At 41.2% G+C, this 17640-nt stretch overlaps 1 protein-coding gene across 1 annotated transcript; it reads left to right on the top strand.

Annotated features, from left to right (window-relative positions):
• Positions 1–5421: 5421 nt before the first annotated feature.
• Positions 5422–17281, top strand: rap2aa (RAP2A, member of RAS oncogene family a; the record flags this gene model as incomplete). The annotated part of the gene is made up of 2 exons (XM_079231207.1): positions 5422–5735; positions 17044–17281. The coding sequence occupies 2 exons, from the start codon at positions 5422–5424 to the stop codon at positions 17279–17281; spliced, it is 552 nt and encodes a 183-aa protein (XP_079087333.1).
• Between the last annotated feature and the right edge of the window lie 359 nt (positions 17282–17640).

Below are 17640 nucleotides of genomic sequence, written 5' to 3'. Positions count from 1 at the left end.
ATCACTGAAGAAAAAGTTATAGACATTGCTTTGATCTCTCATAATAAATTACATAGCTCAATTATTAGGATTATACTGTGTTATAAAAGATAGAAGTGTCACAGAAGATCATTGTATGCACGGACCTTTGCACCCACATTAACATGCATCCTCAGTAGTGTGCATAATATCCTGGTTTCTATTTCCTAAACAAACTCTGACAAGGTCAGAAGTGCATTTCACCTCTTAATCAGATGAAATGCCATGTGTCTACAGTTCACATATAAAAGTTATCTTTTCTGAACAAACCCACCCAGGAAACACATGGAAATTAAACAAAAAAAGGCAGTATAGATACATTAGTAACACCTTAATATTAACTGATATGGAAACAAACTGACATATTATCATTATGTAAATATTACAAGAGGGAGACATAAGCAGGACAGATCTAATCTAAAAAGCATACATGTTAAGAACAGGTGAAAAGGAGTCCTATATGAGAGATTGTTCAAATTGTACCCTCAAGCTATTGAGCAACAATTTATTTTTACTTTCTTGACTGTGTAATGTAAACCTTTTTTAAATTAATGATTGTTTATCTAGTGCCAGCTTTAATTATTTCAAACTAACTAGTACTACACCACATTGTAAAGATTACAATAGTTTCCTTTAAAATGTTGTTAGTCCATCCATATTGTTTACCCTGTCAGCCTCAGAGAACAGGATCAGTGCTCCACCTCCTGGTGTGCCTTTGCATTGCATATACAGTGTTTGCTGAGGCAAAATACTGTAGAATCCATTTGCTGCAGATACTTTTTCTTTAAGGCAGTAAAGCAACAATGATTCAAACATTTAGATTGTCCCTTTATTACAAAAAACAACATTTGGATTATCGGTCACAGTGACGGTGACTTTTCTATGTATATGTAAGTGGTTTTGACTTCTGGAGCCAGTTTCACAAAGATAAACTTTGGTTTAGGTCAAACCAATAGTCAGATTTTAGATGTCTAATTGTATCTGTTGCACAACGTTGTCTAGTTCTCGAAAGTAAAACTAATTTCTGACATAGTAACCTCATCAACCCGCTCAGCAGAAAATGCTTTGATTCAACAGTTACAAGGAGATTTTCCTGGGAAAATTCGGCGAAGAGTGTAAAAATACAAAACACATCCAGTCATATAAAATCTCAGTAAAGTGCAGAGCTGTAGCTGAGCTGAGATGCGGCTTCTTCATGTGGCCGGGCTCAGTGTTTCTGCTCACAGGTCAGTCAGCTCCACGAACAAAACACTGATGCAAATTTACAATGGGTTACTTTGTTCTCTAAAATCTCTTCCCTTTCTCATTACTCACTTTGCAATATTGTTAGAAAACCATCAAATATAAGCCATGATTTCCCCTTCTTTGGTAGTTTGGTGCCACTGGTCAGCAGGTGTCACTAAATATTATCATGGAATTATCACAGTTAGCCTGGCGGCAGGGAGGCTAACTTTTTTTTGGTTAAAATAAGCCCATCTTTATTTTGTGAGACTGTTCAATTAGCTAAATAAGATCTGGCCTAACATCACGGCCAATCTCAAATGTCTTTGTGAAACCGGCTCCTGCTTCAATTTGAGCAAATAGAGCCTCCCCATCGAAGTTAACGCAACAAAATGGGTATTAAATTACTACCGTTTATATTCAAACTAAAGTTCCTGTAATCGTATAAGAGATGAGTTGATTAGTGTGTGAACTGTTAGTCTTAATGTTACAATCAGTTGTCAGTACTGTAATATTTGAATGTTATAAGTGCCTGAAGAATTGTGCAGATGAGGATATCCGTGCATATTTAAAAGGCTTTGTGTGAAAAATCACTACGTTAAATCTACTCTACTTCAGTCACATTTAGAAAGAAATGTTTTGCGATGCTTTGTTCGTGCATTAGTCTATTAATTTTCACTGACGCTCAAACTTGTATGAGTGTACTATGTATGAGAGTTAATTTCATTAGTTCCACTTTTAAGATGAAAAGTGCTTCATGCACTGTAAAATACTTTATGTAGTAAAGTAGACTTTTAAGAGGTTGAGGTTTTGTGAAGTTAAGTTATGTTTGATTGATACCACATTATGCAATGACCCTACTTTGTTTGGAACTGACAGCAGACAGACTGGGTATTGTGTCTGGTTAAGTGAAAAACAAAACCCATGTTAAAAACAGATTTAAATCTCTCATATTTGTTACGTTCTCTTATACACCTTTCAGTTTTCCCCGTTTTGAAAACGGCATGTGCCGATACCAACCTTTCCTTTTAATGTTTCTAATGTCTTTTCAAGTGACTATAAGTTTGACTATAAGTTTTTTCTTTTTTTATGAAAACGTGTGTGTGTGTGTGTGTGTGTGTGTGTGTGTGTGTGTGTGTGTGTGTGTGTGTGTGTTTGTGTACACTTGTGTGATTAACTCGGACAATCCACCAAGAGATATTTCATTGGTTCACTTTTTCTTTTTCATTTGTTGTGAAAAGGTTCATACATTATAGGTTGGAATATAAGGAGTATACTTGCATATGTTAATAGTTCAACATTAGAAAAGAACACTTTTAAAATGTAATCTCTTCTATTTTATGATGAATGTAATTTATTAAACTGACTTTAGCTCCGCTGGAGGTTCTTCAAAGGGCCTTGGTCTGTTGTATTAGCCTATGATAAGCCGTCTTGTGTCCAGGGATCTAATGTTGCAGCAAAGAGAAGCTTAAAATATTTCATCCCTGTCACTGCCTTGTCACCTGTGAGGGACAACAGCCTTTGTCTGAGCAAGGCCATAGAATTGCTTTTTATGTACAAAGGTGCATTGTACAGGCCACATTTTACGGAAAATAACTTTCATAATCGTGTAATAATAGTTTGTCATTTAATTGTGTTGTTGGGGCAATCTGAAGTTGCAGTGATTAAAACTATGTTTGAAGGGAAATTGTTTTTTCCTCCTCACAAAAACACATTAGATTGTCAGATATTTGACTTTATAATGCCATGGTGAAAAACTGTACGTGATCCAGTGCATGAGAATATATTTTGAAATGTGAATTTTGTGTTTGGGTACCACTGCATGTTAACATCTTGCAGCAAACATTAATCCACACTCAGAGAATCTGCAGTCAGGTGATCTGGAGTTTATCGTTCAGCAGCTGTTCGAACCATAATTCTCATGATCGCTTTCAAAGTTTAAAGGTTATTATTAGTTTCACGACATGTTTCCCCTTATTTATTTTACCTGCGAATAAAACGCATAGCACCGAATGTTTGTTTCACCTTTTGGCAAATAAGCTTGAATGTCATGGATACACCTGCACATGGGAGTTGTTTGAGATTTGGATCACCCAATCAAAAAGATGTGGACAGTAAGAATGTTTGGTCAGAAGCACTTTCTCAACCGTCAGACTGAGAGGACATTTTGTGAACTTTGCCTTATCTTTAATCTATTCCTGAATTTGTATTTGTTTAGTAATTATTAGTTCTATATTGTCCAATAAATTAAATACATTTAACTGAGCTTTTCTGTGAAATTATCGCAAGAGAAGTTTTGAGTTTGAGGCCAAAATGACAGTTTGTAAAATAAACCCTAAAACGATCCTGCAAGGACTCGCTACATGGCTTTTCTTCAATTATGTCACGCGGCGAAATGTCACGCGGCGAAATATGCCAGTACCATTCTGTTCAATCCAGTCCTGATTATAAACTGTCCCCTCTTCTTCTTTTTTTAACTTACTTGGGGAAATTATTTAATTTGTGTATAATTAAACATTTCATGTTGATAGTTCTGCTCCTGTAAATTCAAAATTGTGTAATATCTAATATTGCAAATAAATAAATGTCAGTTAAATGCTGTGCTGTGAGCTCTATTGTGTGATTTTGCACTTACATTTATTTTTTCAGATTTTTAACTGCAGTCATTATAAGCCCCTAAAACGAAAGTCTGTAAGTGTTGTTGATTCTATTAGACGTCTGGCTCAAACTGAACCTGAATCTGAAATCCACAAATATAATCATCTGTATTTCGGTAAATTAATTATTAATTATTATGAATTAATTACTACAAGAGAACCCCATACAAGGGAAATCAGACAAGAAGATTGTATTGTTAAGACTTGTTCGATAATGTAGTTTGATAAATGATTAATTTCAGGTAGTCTGTATTGTAAGTGAGTCTCATGACATTGAGTTGTGGCTAGGCAGCTTTGTTTATACCGCGCATGAGGTAATTAAGCAAAATTCTGTACACATGGGCAAAGAAAATCCTTTAAATTAAAAAAAGAATAGGAAATAAACATCTGAATAAAATAAATGATGATAAAAATAAAACATTTTATAAAATGAATACAATAATATTGAATAGAATAGACCATAAATACAGGGCAGTTACATGTAATGATTTACATGTTAATGTCTTGGTAATGCAGCCTGCACTGGTACAGATAAATAAATAGGCTCATAAATAATTAAATATATCGACTTTATTGACATCTCTTTACGGCATTCCCAAATGTTGGATGCAGTGTTACCATAGCAACATCATCCGGTGTCTTTTTCCTCCTCCTGGATACACATCCTCGAGCCGCCCTGTGATTGGACGAGCTCCCTTCGGGTGTCACTGGGGAAACCGAATGATGGGAACGTTAACACATGAACGGAAACGCCACCGCTGAATGTGACTGGCTCCCCGGCGCACAGCTCCCATTCGCAGCACGAGTGCGGCGTAAAGACCGCGGAGCCCGGCTGTTGGACCGCGCGCACATCCGTCTGAGGAGGGAGGGTCCGTACGTTTTTTTTTTTTTTCTAGCTCGGTACGGGAGCCGAGCGGGGACTAGTTGGTTGGGGCAGCAGCAGCGGCCGTGGGTGACGTCTCCACACCCGAGAGTATGGCGGCTGAGATTGCGCTGGAAAGCGAAGGAGAAGCGGAGCCATGCCAGAGATGTTGAAAAAGAAACAAAGGGACGCAAGTTCTTCAGTTAAGTGTGGGCATACTTGTAGTCGGTGCTGTTTTTCCGGCTTGAAATCTCGCGCTTGCACTTCATTCTCGGGGCTAAAAGCCAGCGTCTTTCCAGTGTCCTCGATGGAGCAAGTTTGTTTTTTTCCTGATGCATAGAGAGGGGCGAGTTAAGCAGATGAACACCCGCACGCTCCACTTCATCGGGCGATATCTCCTTCCTGCCCGTGCACAGTTCTGGACAATTGCAGTCTTCGGATGCCCGTATAGCTGTCGGTGTCTGGCCTGCATGGGGGAATTTCTACAATGAAATCCATCTCGGGGCAGCGAGTCTTTGTGCTCTGCCATAGCTGAGACCGTGTTATTGACAACCCGCTCGTAATGGGACGCGAGTCGTTGATGTGATTTTCGTGCGTGAACATTCCGAGTTCAGTTCAATGACGCGCGGAGACTTGATACCTTACGACTTGATTTAATCCACGATGCGCGAGTATAAAGTGGTGGTCCTGGGCAGCGGCGGGGTCGGGAAATCCGCCCTCACCGTGCAGTTTGTCACCGGGACTTTCATCGAAAAGTACGACCCCACTATAGAGGATTTCTACCGCAAAGAGATCGAGGTGGACTCCTCGCCCTCGGTGCTGGAGATCCTGGACACCGCTGGTACCGAGCAGTTCGCCTCCATGCGGGACCTTTACATCAAGAACGGTCAAGGATTCATCCTGGTCTACAGCCTCGTCAACCAGCAGAGCTTCCAGGACATCAAGCCGATGAGGGATCAAATCATAAGAGTGAAAAGGTGGGTGAAATGATGTGCAGGGGGAATGGGAACATCCAGATTGTTGAAGTTTTTGTGTTATTCTTCACACACTGGGCTGGCCTCTATCGGGCCCTATAGTTTCAGGGTGGGCCTCGGCCTGGTCTGAGAATGGAGATGCTGAGCATCTTCAGGTCAGACTACATGCCTGTTCTATTTTAGTGTGTAGCAGGTCTCACCTAAACTGCTTGTAATGTCCTCGCACTGCAGAGTCAGCAGCTGTAAAAGCAAGCGTGTGTGTGTGTGTGTGTGTGTGATCTCCAGGAGGAGCCTCAGACCTCCTCAGTGCTTCTGCAAACTTTGTAATGTTTCCAGATCCTCTCCTTCCATCCCATCCCAGCGCTGTGAAGACCAGCCAGGTCTTCACAGTCATAACATGCTAGACGCTGTCTGTGATCCTCCAAGCTGCTGCTGCTGCTGCCGCCCACGGTGCCGGATGCTGCAACCCTCGTGAAACACCCAGCCAGGGGGACACCCGGGACTCAGTGCATCAGAGGCTCTGCAGAGAGCTTTGAGGAAGCCCCGCTCAAAATGCTGTGTGGGGTTCGCGGAAAAAAAGGCACATTATCGTACGGAAGAGACGAAGCCTTGTTTTTTTTAATTAACAAGCTGCACAAGCACTTTAGGAGGAGCGGCACTATTGGAAGCATGAAATTGTCTGATGTCTGAGCGCTGTTACACAGATGATCCAGATATGAGGTCATCGCAGTGAGCTGCCGGTTGATGCACAGAAGAGGTGAGCTGAGGCTGGTTATGCTGTCATGCCATTGGTGGGGTTCACTTTGCCTTGCTTGGTGACATGACATCATGTTAATAACCAATTGAGAGCGTAAAGAGACAGTGTCATTGATGCCGCTGCTGGTTAAATCATTGGTGGCAGCATGCACGGTGTTGTGACTGAGTGGGTTCATCTGCCAATGCAGGTGTCAGAGGATGTGTTACAGTAAATGTAGGCAGTCTAGTCGCTCCGCAGAGACGTGGCTGCTCTAAAGAGAAAGCATATTTTAAGCAGTGCAGCTTAAAACTCACACTGTTTACCGATACCGCTAATTACTTAAGATAACGCTTAGTACAAGGACAGTGGTTCCAGGCTTTAGTGTTGCATTTCTATCTCTGTTGTGAACGTTTATTGTCCATTCTGTAGCTTAAAAATTGAATTTACTTATTGTGAAAATGTATATTTTTTTGTTAGTTTCCTTTAGTCTTTGTCACCAATTTGATTTTTCCTTTTTCTCAAGTGAACTTTGCATCTTATAAACAATCCTATAAATCTGTCGCTCCGGATGAAAGAATGAGGTCAACATGTTTCCCCCATACGAGTTTAGAATGAGGGGAGGTATGTTCAGCGTGTGTACGTGTGTGCGTATGTCTGTGTGTGTCTTGTGTGTGTGTGTGTGTGTCTGTGTCTTTTAATATGTGGGTTTGTCTTTATATGTAAACGTGTATATGTGTGCGGCTCACACAGCCAGGCTGGTGTGTGATTTCACACTAACTGAGTCTGGTGGTGCTCTCTAATGTCACAGCAGGATGTATTTTCTGAAGCGAAAACATCACACTCCACATGCTACTCCTACACAGCGCTACTCCTACACAGCAGCCCTATGCTTTAAAGTTCAAACTTTATATTGTGTTTGAAGCAGTGTCAATATCCTCATTGACAGAGTTTGTATGCATATTTATTTGTTTATTCACATAGATCCTCTTTGTTATAAAGAAGAGCTGAATCAAGTTTAGAGACATCAGAATCCTTCTTCTAGCCATGAAAAAACTACACAGACCAAACATTTCATTCAAAGAATATGTTCCAGATCAGAAAAGGTTTGCTTTACTCAGCTGGGTGTTACAGACGAGATCTGAACAAACTAAAGCTGTTAGTTTGAAGTCTTTTCAGAACTACACATGAAAGATTCATCTTATTAAAAGCTTCTGTCTGTTGATGGCAGTTCTTTAAGGTGAGAGGTTTTACATCTAATGTATAACTCAACACATACTTCTCCAAAGATACAAACAAAGACTGCGTTTCCTTTTTCAGTTCCCATACTGTATATGGGAACTGAAACTGAACCGTAGCTCCAAAGATCAATACATAAGTGTCAGTCATGGTTTCTCTTGTTGCTGAAGCAAAGCTTATATCAGCTTATATCAAATGAGTCACATACTTATCTTGTGATTATATTGAGCAAATTAAAGGTAAACTCTTGGAAACACATTGCTCAACATGCGTGGGCTTTTGTTTTCGATACAAACCAAGCACCAATAGTGTAGTGATCTGTGATCAGATATTAGCTGATTATAGTGATCATTTTGTGAATAATGTACTGCATTGTAAAGACAGAGGTCTATGTCAACGTTGATGTATTTCAGAACATTGTTGTTTATTAACTGCAGAAGGGGGTCTCATAATTACATTTTTTTTAAACTAAAATACATGCACTCATATATTTGCAGCGGTGCATAAACATATTGAATGATTCCCTTCATTAGAATCACATTAGATTCTGGTTCCTTCACGGTGTGGTTTTCTTGTTGTGTTTTGGAGAAAACTTAATTCTAGATCTCCAATTGCACACACATTTTTAATAATTACATCATGAATAATTCAGACAATAGCTCATAAAGCAATGCAGTATCAAGACATTTTATGTTTTAGATAACAGGTTTAATAGTTTGCTATTGTTCCTGACAATAAAAAACACTGCTAACCATAGATGAAATGCAACAAGTTCAGGCATGTTCTGTGGGCTGGTTGAAGGGCATTGTGGGAAATGTAGAAAACCCGTGAATGCAGTAGGAGAGGACCAGATGGGACGAGACGTCAAAAAATAGAGGCATGAAAAGGTATTCTGTTGACAATGTCACAGGCTGATGAGAGAAAATCATGATAACATCAGAAAAAGGGTGGAATTTACATGACTATTTTCAGGTTCCAGCTTTTCAAATGGGATGATTGGCTGCTTTTCTTTGTCATATGTCATCGTAAACTGAAGTGAAGCAGATGAACCGATAATGAAAATATGAATTAGTTGCAGCCATAGAATATTTCCTTAAACATTAAGAAAGGCATGGTCAATGTAGCCAGTATAGAATGCAAACCACAGCGTCAGCAGTAACAGGTGTCTTTATATTGTATTGATGAATTTGGTTATCCATTTGGAAATACATTGTACATGTGACGCCGGCCTCGGCAGTCATCCTGAACATCACACTGTATCACTGCTGCTCTGGCCTGTCTGTTCCTCCTCGCCGCTCAAACATTGGTGACCCGTCGCGGCCATATAGGTGTTCGCTCGGGTCAGCGGGTGCTGCTGTGCGTCGCTCTCACTCTGAACCCTGTCGGCATCGATCAGTGGCTGCTGTTAGCGGCTTTAGCGCAGAGGTCATGGGCGCACATGACTACAGCGAGGCCTGTGTTAGCTGGGGACCTCATCACGCCCGACTTCAGCCGCTGCTCACTATACATTCGGTATATATGGGGATTAGCGAGCTAACGGATCAATTAAATAGAGGTGACATGATAAGATGCTAGTGAAAAAGAAAGAGGTGAAATAGACGACCGTCTGTAATAAACTACTGCATGTGTGCTTACAAACTGTGGAGTTCATCATTCCAAGGCGGGTTTGTGTGCCAACTGGTTGAAAGGATCAAGATCAATAAAAGGAGCAGCAGAAGTCTCCCAGCTTTCCCAGAAGGATCCTCTTTCATAGGTCTATTGTGAAAACTGGGCAAAAGAACTGAGCTAAAGTTCAGTGATTGTTACTTAACAGTTGACTTGGCTTTTAAAAGTATGTGTTCATGGCTGTACACGATGGTGTTTTCAAATATCCAACAAGTTGTTTCTGCTCTGTTTTGGGAGTCAGCACTGATAGAGTGTGGCACTAGTTGAAAAGGGAACATTATAGATAAATGGACAAACAGGCCAGCAATTCTAAAAAGCAATTAACGGTTGATCACCACTTTGGTCCAGATAGAAATATCTCAACAACTTTTGGATGGGTTGTGCAAAGTGTCCATTAACAACTGTTAGATAGATTGTCGTGACATTTGGTTAAGAAGCACTCGTGTCCCCCTCAGGATGGATTGTAGTCACTTCAGTGATCCTATGACTTTTCAACTCTAGCGCCATTTTCTGGCCCATTTTGTCCAACACTTTTGTTTGTGACTCAATACCTGCCAAACTCATGACATTACCATCATCTTACTGTTTAGTCCTAATAAGCAAATATTGGCAGGCTAAGATGCTGAAGATGACAAACATGACACCAAATATCAGCATGTTAGCATTGTCATTGTGAACAAGGGTTAGCATTTAGCTCAAAGCTCTGTTGTGTCATAGGCTCATGTTATTTCTTACTAGCCAGCAATAACAAAAACATGTTAACAAGACAGCATTATGTCACTTATATCAAATCCAGGGAAAATTAACTTTTAGGTAATGTCGAAAAGTTGATTGTCAATTATTAAGGAAATGAAATACACCGCTTCTGTTTTGAGTGAAGAGGGCTAAGCTGATAATTCCAAGTTAACAGTTTTTGGTGAATTCCTTTCCAATTATCCAAACCGCTTATCCTATTTAAGGTCGCAGGGGCGCTGGAGCCAATCCCAGCTGACATTGGGCGAAGGCAGGGTTCACCCTGGACAGGTCGCCAGTTTATCGCAGGGCACATATAGGGACAGACAATCATTCACGCTCACATTCACGGGCAGTTTAGAGTCCAACAAACCTGAGCTGCATGTCTTTGGACTGTGGGAGGAAGCCGGAGAACCCAGAGGGAAACCACGCTGCCACAGGGAGAACGTACAAACTCCACACAGAAGGACCGCCCGGGATCGGGGATCAAACCCGGGCCCCTCATGCTGTGAGGTGACAGTGCTAGCTACTACACCACCATGCAGCGTTTTTTGGTGAATTGAGCAGCACAAAGAAAACAACTGGGAAGTCAGTCAGGTTTGTCATCCAGTCGCCCAAAGCTGAGCCATCCCCCGTGAACATAGAAGGCCTTTGTGATGAAGAATGTTAACACCTCAAAGGCAGTTGGACACGACCAGCCAGACCAGCTGCGAGGCTGATAGGTCCTCCTGCACTCAAGCCACCATCCTATCACATGACCGCACCACTTTCAATGGAGAATGCAAAGTCACGGGGAGCCGTGATATTCAATAAGACGTGATAGGCACTTATGCCTGGAAGTTTGAATACATGTTTTGCAGAATGACAACTGCTGGGCATTAGGCTTTAAAAATACATTTTAGTGACAATGGCAAGTGACACAATTGTCTTACTGAGGGGGGATGAAGTGTTAATTTGCGCACTGCACTGTATTCAAACAATGTTTGCTACTTAGTGACAAAATGCCATTGAACTATTCTTAAGAATCAATAAAAAGTGCACCAATAGGATAGGGTGCTGGATCAAAGAAATCAAAGAGTTGAGATCTGTCGGAGCTAGATTTATAATCTGTTGACATGAATAATTACAGAGGAAAAACAATAAACAATTATGAAAACATCCAGGCAACAAGCTGTCTCGAAATAAATGGTTTATTGTTGTGTAGTCATACAGTGAGTGAATACAAAACAATCTTCATGAAGTTCTCTGCAGAATCAAAGCAGACGGCTAATATGTTTTTGATGTGTAGGTATCTGGGAACATCTAGAAAATTCTCTTATAAAAGCTTGAAGTAAGTTGTGCATCATCAATTTAGACGTTCACCGATGCAACTTTTTCAGCCCCAATACCTGAACTTTGTATCAGCCGATACCGAGTAAGATGGCTGCCTCACTGTGCGGAAGTGACTGGGATCATTCTCGTATGGGGAAGGCTTCTCTAACTTGGTAAAACAAAATGTAACGCATCAATTTATTGATCTCAATTTACTGAAAGCAACTTGGTACGTTTTTTTTTCAAAATGCATCAAATTCTTTGGCATGATGCTTCTGGAGGTGCTTGATACATCTGGTTGTTATATTTTGTAGTGCTACAGCCAGCCTTTGAAACATTGACTTTGCAGATATTGCAAGTAGCATACATGACGTAGAACGCACATGTTTAATCAGACGTAAATATAGAATTGAATTGAACATATTGGACACATTGTCACCGATACCCGATCCAGCTCCTGGAGTCAGTATCGGCCCGATATCAGACATGAACAACAAACTGACAATAAAGAATACATATACATTACTGTACTGTATATTAGTCTTCTGTGATTTTTAGAGCAAAACAAGGAGCTCTTCCTACATTGGACTGATATAGTCGACACTGGAATGATATCCTCAGTGTAATATATAATTATCAGACTTATGAATGAGCCTCTATTATTCAAAGCGTATTCCTCTTTATGGAAAAGCAATCTGAACAAATTTCCAGTGCAGTGGCACTTTTGCATTTCAGATTGTAGGTCATGTACGTTGTACAGTAAAAGGAGGAATTTGTCTCAGACATAATTACCGAAGGGAGATAGTAGAGGGCCGTATTATTGCTTCTGATCCAAGGATAAGTCTGTCAAGACTCTACTCGTTTCCATATTTTGACATGGCTTGGCCAGCGTCTCCATCATCTGTGAATAGCATTAGTTTTTTTGAGGAAAGGGGACGCTTGTAATTTGTTTTCAGAATCCAAAATAGAGTTGATGTAGTATCCCTTAAATTGTCTTTTTTCGATCTTTTGAAAATCAAAACATCCCATGCAGAATTCATGGGCTCGCCACGGCGTGTTTACCAAAGTCCTTATGCTAAGCCAGAAGAGAGGAGCTTAATGCCGCTCTCTGACTCAGCTGATGTCTCTTTACAGACTAAACTGAAGTCCCCCCCACAAAAGGTCCAGCTCACAGTGTTGGCCAGAGTCAAATCCAGAGACTCTTGGGCCGCTGGGCTTTGCCGTCCGTCAGCGAAGCCCATGTGAGATGACGCATCATGCATTATAGATAAAGTGTGTCTGGGAAAGCTCCAATGGGTGTCTGCAGTCAGACAGCTCCAGTGTGGGGCGCCGACAAGCTCACAAGCTGAAGGCTAAAGCACGGCATGTTGTTTGTGTCACAGCACAAACACAAGCAGTTATTCATTTGTCATTGGAGGCGCATGTCTAAACCATGTAAACCGCTCCGTACGTGTTCTGTGATATGGACCGGCCTTGGCTGACACCCTTTATGTCGAGGCCTTGGGAGCCTTAGGAGCCTTGGGAGCCTCGGTATCCGTGGCAGCCGCTGTCTTACACCTCCTGGGACTGTTATTATGACTATATATAGATCCTTTCCTCCGGTACCAGATGTCTTTGTGCTGCACTTGTGTTATGATGAGGCCAAAATGAGCTACATAACATGCGTATGGTTGACCAAGTCCGGTCCTCCATTATGGTTTTTAAAAAATGTAAAAAAAGACACTGCAAACTTAAATGTTTGATATCCCCTTATTAGACTGACTTGATATTGATTCCTCCTGCTCTTAGATTCTTTGATTTTCTGAGATTCAAAGCTTTAATCTGTATCCACTGAAGTATTATCCGGGTATCATAACAATATGATAATGATGATAATACTGTGACGTTGCTAAGATGATTAGTCAACACATCTGTATGTCATTGGATAATTAATTGGACTCTCATCAAATTGAACATTATTGGGTTTTGGACTGTTAGTTTGGACAGAACAAAACATGTGAAGACGTCATGATGTATAAGATAGTTTACTCTCCATACAGCAAGACATTTGAGCCAGAACCACAGTCTGGGGCAGAGCAGACTCCCAAATGGCATCAGGAGCCCAACTTAATGCTGAGCTCCCTGTGGCTTCTAAAAACAAGTACAGCTATAAAAGTCAAAGTTCTGACTTTCAATCTGCTCACCCACAACTATGTTTAGGATTTTTTTCCTGAAGGTGGGAAATGGTATTTAAGGTGCAAGGCATGATCTGCGTACCACCACCGAGATGGGGTCTGGAACAGTTCTCAGGGTAATAATGGCCTTGGTTTGGTTTTTATTGACCCCAGGAATGCAGTGAATGAGACCTGTGCACTGTGCTGCATGTTAAAGTTGAGAAGCATAAGCTGTAGTTTTTCATTCAAGTTGCCTTGGGGCTCGTGGAACACTATCACGGTCTTGGTTACACACCGACCCACCTCTAAGATTGTCACTTCCATTCTCGTAGCTCCTCTCGGCTGCTGAGCCGATCCCGGGAACAGAGCCGGACAGTTGAGATTAAAGTTCACCCTGGATGAAGTATTCATGAGCAGATCAAAGTGGGCTCCGTGTTCTCTGGAAGTTTAAGCTTATTTAACGCTGAAACCCGCAGCTCCTGGCCTCTGAGAGATGCTCCGGCTGCTCCACTTGGAAAAGTATCACAGCTGGTGCCTTTGCAGTCTCCGCATCGCTCCAGCATCAGTCAATTCCTTGTATACCTGTTACCACAGCGATCAAGGATGAGGATGTTTTTTTTTCTATAAGTAATTTAGAAGCATGTATATTTCATCGAGCGAAGGCAGCTTTTGAAAACCCTAATGATGTTGATGGGAGTTCGGGTGCATGACTCCGAGATTAGATTTGACGATGTTGTTCAGTGTCGTGAACAGAGGCATTCAAACTCGGTCCAACAGATGGAAAGTGTTCCGTTGCTCAAAGATAAGGATGAAAGAAATAACAACCTGTTGTTTACCAAAGGATGTGGTTGTGCATGATCTGCTATGTGATGTGTTTTCTCTTCTTGTGTTTTCAGAGGGCCGCCCTGTTTGTTCCCCAATGTCAGATGTTGTGATTATATTGGTGAAACTGCCTGAGCCGTCCCTTCTAGTGCCGTATGGGCTATTTCATTTAAGCGACGATCTCTTCTCGCTGTCCACTCAGTAGTCCAGCGCCAAAGGCACATTTTGCACTCCAGCAATATGGCAGGGAGTTCAGAGCTCAGAGGATTATGGCTGCTTCCTACCCTCAGGGGTCAGAGCTCTACTACCCATTTCCTGTTCTCCACTGGGTCAGGCTTCAGACTCTGTGTTTATATGAGACATGGTGGGCGGCACGGAGGCTCAGCGGCAGTTCACAGCAACGAGGTGCGTCCCTGGTTCTGTCTGTGACAAACTTCCTCCCACAGTCAAAATCCATTTGTACACCAAAGTAGTAACACAGTACTTTTGAAAATACTTGAAATACTTTAGCAAGTGGGTGATTTAAAAAAAAAAAAAAGCCTGTCTTATTCTGTCATGTGCATGAAAGAAACTGAGTTGTATTCCAAACAAAGGAAGCTCTAGCGTAAGTTCAGTCAGGAAGACTCTACTACTTGCATGTCTAGGCCTGTTGTTTATTTATCATGCATCTATGATTCACTCATAGTTTCCATGCTGTCATTGTCTGGGGCTGTCAGTCATGATATCGGCTGTTCTGATCAGCTGGTCTCTTCTATCCAATAGCAAGCACACAATTACATCGTTAGCCTATCATCTCGCTGTCATCTCGTTTTAAATAGGACTGTCTCTCTACCTTCAGTACGTTCATGTTGCTGTTACGCGCCCCTCTACCCCTCCACCAAGTCTTTGCAGCTTCATCAGCTTCATCAGCTTCATCAGCTCATTATTCTATCAGCCTCATCAGCCTCCGCGGCTGCACTCCACGGGGAGATTTATCTTGCTGTTCAGAGCAAACGCCCCTCATTTACCAATCTCCCTGTAGAGTCCAAGCGCTAAAGACTCAGTCAAGACTTTATCATCACTTACCATCTGTTTATAATAAACAATTCTCTTTTCTTCACCTGACTTCTCTGTCCTGATGGAGCTGACAGATAGATGACTGTCCGATTGTAAAACCTGTGCTCAAATTCTTTTGATCATATTATTTTTTACAGATTTCACTTTCAATATAACAGTCATGTTTAAATCGAGAATCAGGAGGTAGATCTGATTTCCTCCTGCATTCTACATGTTTGTTTATTTATGCTGCAAAATATGTAGTTTTACCTGCATGTTAGCAATAAACAAAGTAATTTTGCAATGAGGATGGCCCAGAATATGCTTTCTGAACAGTAATGTAAAGTGAAAAGAGAGATGGGAGCCAGACCGAAAACACAAATGAGTCCCTGAGTGTGTGCCAGGGTCTAAAATACACTTGTACTGTCAGTAGTATTGCAATCTGATGGGGATGAAAGGACTTTGGTGATCCCCTGACTTGTCTTAGCGCCATGTTTATTATCGTAACTATATATTTAATTATGGTCTTTTTAATATGATTTCTAATTCATGACTTGTTTTGTTTTGTAATGAAAGGCTCTAAGTAGGGTTGTCATTGCCATAATTGTCTGTCTCTGTTGTGATGATTAAGCGCCTTAAAGCTGAAGTCCAGGCATTATTGTAAGCATCTGTCCCATAGTCAGCATTTATGACTGTCAATCAAATCACTCCTTTTACTCTGCAGTCACTAAAACATAAATAGATAAATGTGGCAATGCTTATTCAGTTATATTCAAACTTGTAAGCAATCAATCACAGAGATGACACTAACCTTGGAATGAAATGTGCTGCATAAACAACAGAGAGGAAGGTGCCGACGTGCCTTGAGTTTACTTGTAATTTGATGTGATACATAAATAAAGTTGCTTGCCGTGCTCAGACAGACCACGCATGTTAAAACGTGCTATTAATAACTGCATTCTTCACCAGAAATGCACCATGAGGGATAGCAACTGCCATTCAACAAAAATTAAATTTGACAATTTTTGAAATTATATTTTGAATACCTCAGTAAATACACGTATATTAGATGTGTGTGTTATATGTGCACACTGTATGAGTGCATGATGTATATTTTTTAGCCTGTAAAGTGTGAAGAAGGGATAATATTATAGTATTTACAATATGAATTCCTATTGTCTTATATTTATGGCATGAAAGTCTGTCCTCTGTCATCAGGATGCTTCCCTGCTTTTTGTGAAATCCAAGAAACATGTCAAGAAAATTAATAAATGAGGCTAAGTCATCCAGTGTTCCCATTAAAAGAAAGCAACTTTTGACAGCTTTAGTGGGTCAAATTGCAATGGGGTGCAATTCAAAGTCAAATCTGGATTATGGAATATTTGGTTTTTCACATGCCGAGAGTAAAGGTTTTAATTAGTGGTGCAAATTAAAGCTTTTGAAGCATTAGGCAAGTGCTAATACCAAGTTCTGAAAGCCTAATTTCCTGTCTTTGTAAACTGTAAGAAAATATAAGAGGACTAAACCTCACTGATTGCTTCCGTAAAGTTCTTCGGCATCAGTTATGAGTATATCTTATGTCAGTGTCTGACAGCCCGATGTGGTCTGTGTCTGTCCTCAGGTACGAGAAGGTTCCTGTGATCCTGGTGGGGAACAAGGTGGACTTGGAAAGCGAGAGGGAGGTATCGGCCAGCGAAGGTCAGGCCCTGGCCGAGGAGTGGGGCTGCCCGTTCATGGAGACCTCGGCCAAGAGCAAAACCATGGTAGACGAACTGTTCGCGGAGATCGTTCGGCAGATGGACTACGCCGCCCAGCCAGACAAGGACGACCCGTGCTGCTCCTCTTGCACTATACAATAGCCCCGGGGGCCTCCAGGAACAGGCCAGGCAAAAAGTATACTTACAGGACGCTCCACCAACCCGCAGCAGAGAGACACACACTTAGACACACACACACACACACGCACCATGCCAATTAGACGGGAGAGAAATTCATGGTTGAGCACAATGGATTTTAACTCCACGGAGCATAAAATCAGCAGTGACATGATCATTAATAAAGAGATGGGAGTAATGAATGCATTTTGAGCGAGGAATGCCAGGAATTTGCCGCAGGAGAAATTGACAAATGACAAAAAGGAACATGCCTTATGTTACTCTCTTCTATTGTTTGGGTTGGTCTTTATTATTTTGAGTTGTAGGGGGAAAGAATCATAAGC

This window comes from Taurulus bubalis, assembly GCF_910589615.1.
Source record: "Taurulus bubalis genome assembly, chromosome: 15".
In the NCBI taxonomy this organism is placed as follows: domain Eukaryota; kingdom Metazoa; phylum Chordata; class Actinopteri; order Perciformes; family Cottidae; genus Taurulus; species Taurulus bubalis.
Note: the sequence above shows the minus strand (reverse complement) of the source record. Positions and strands in the feature narration are given on the sequence as shown.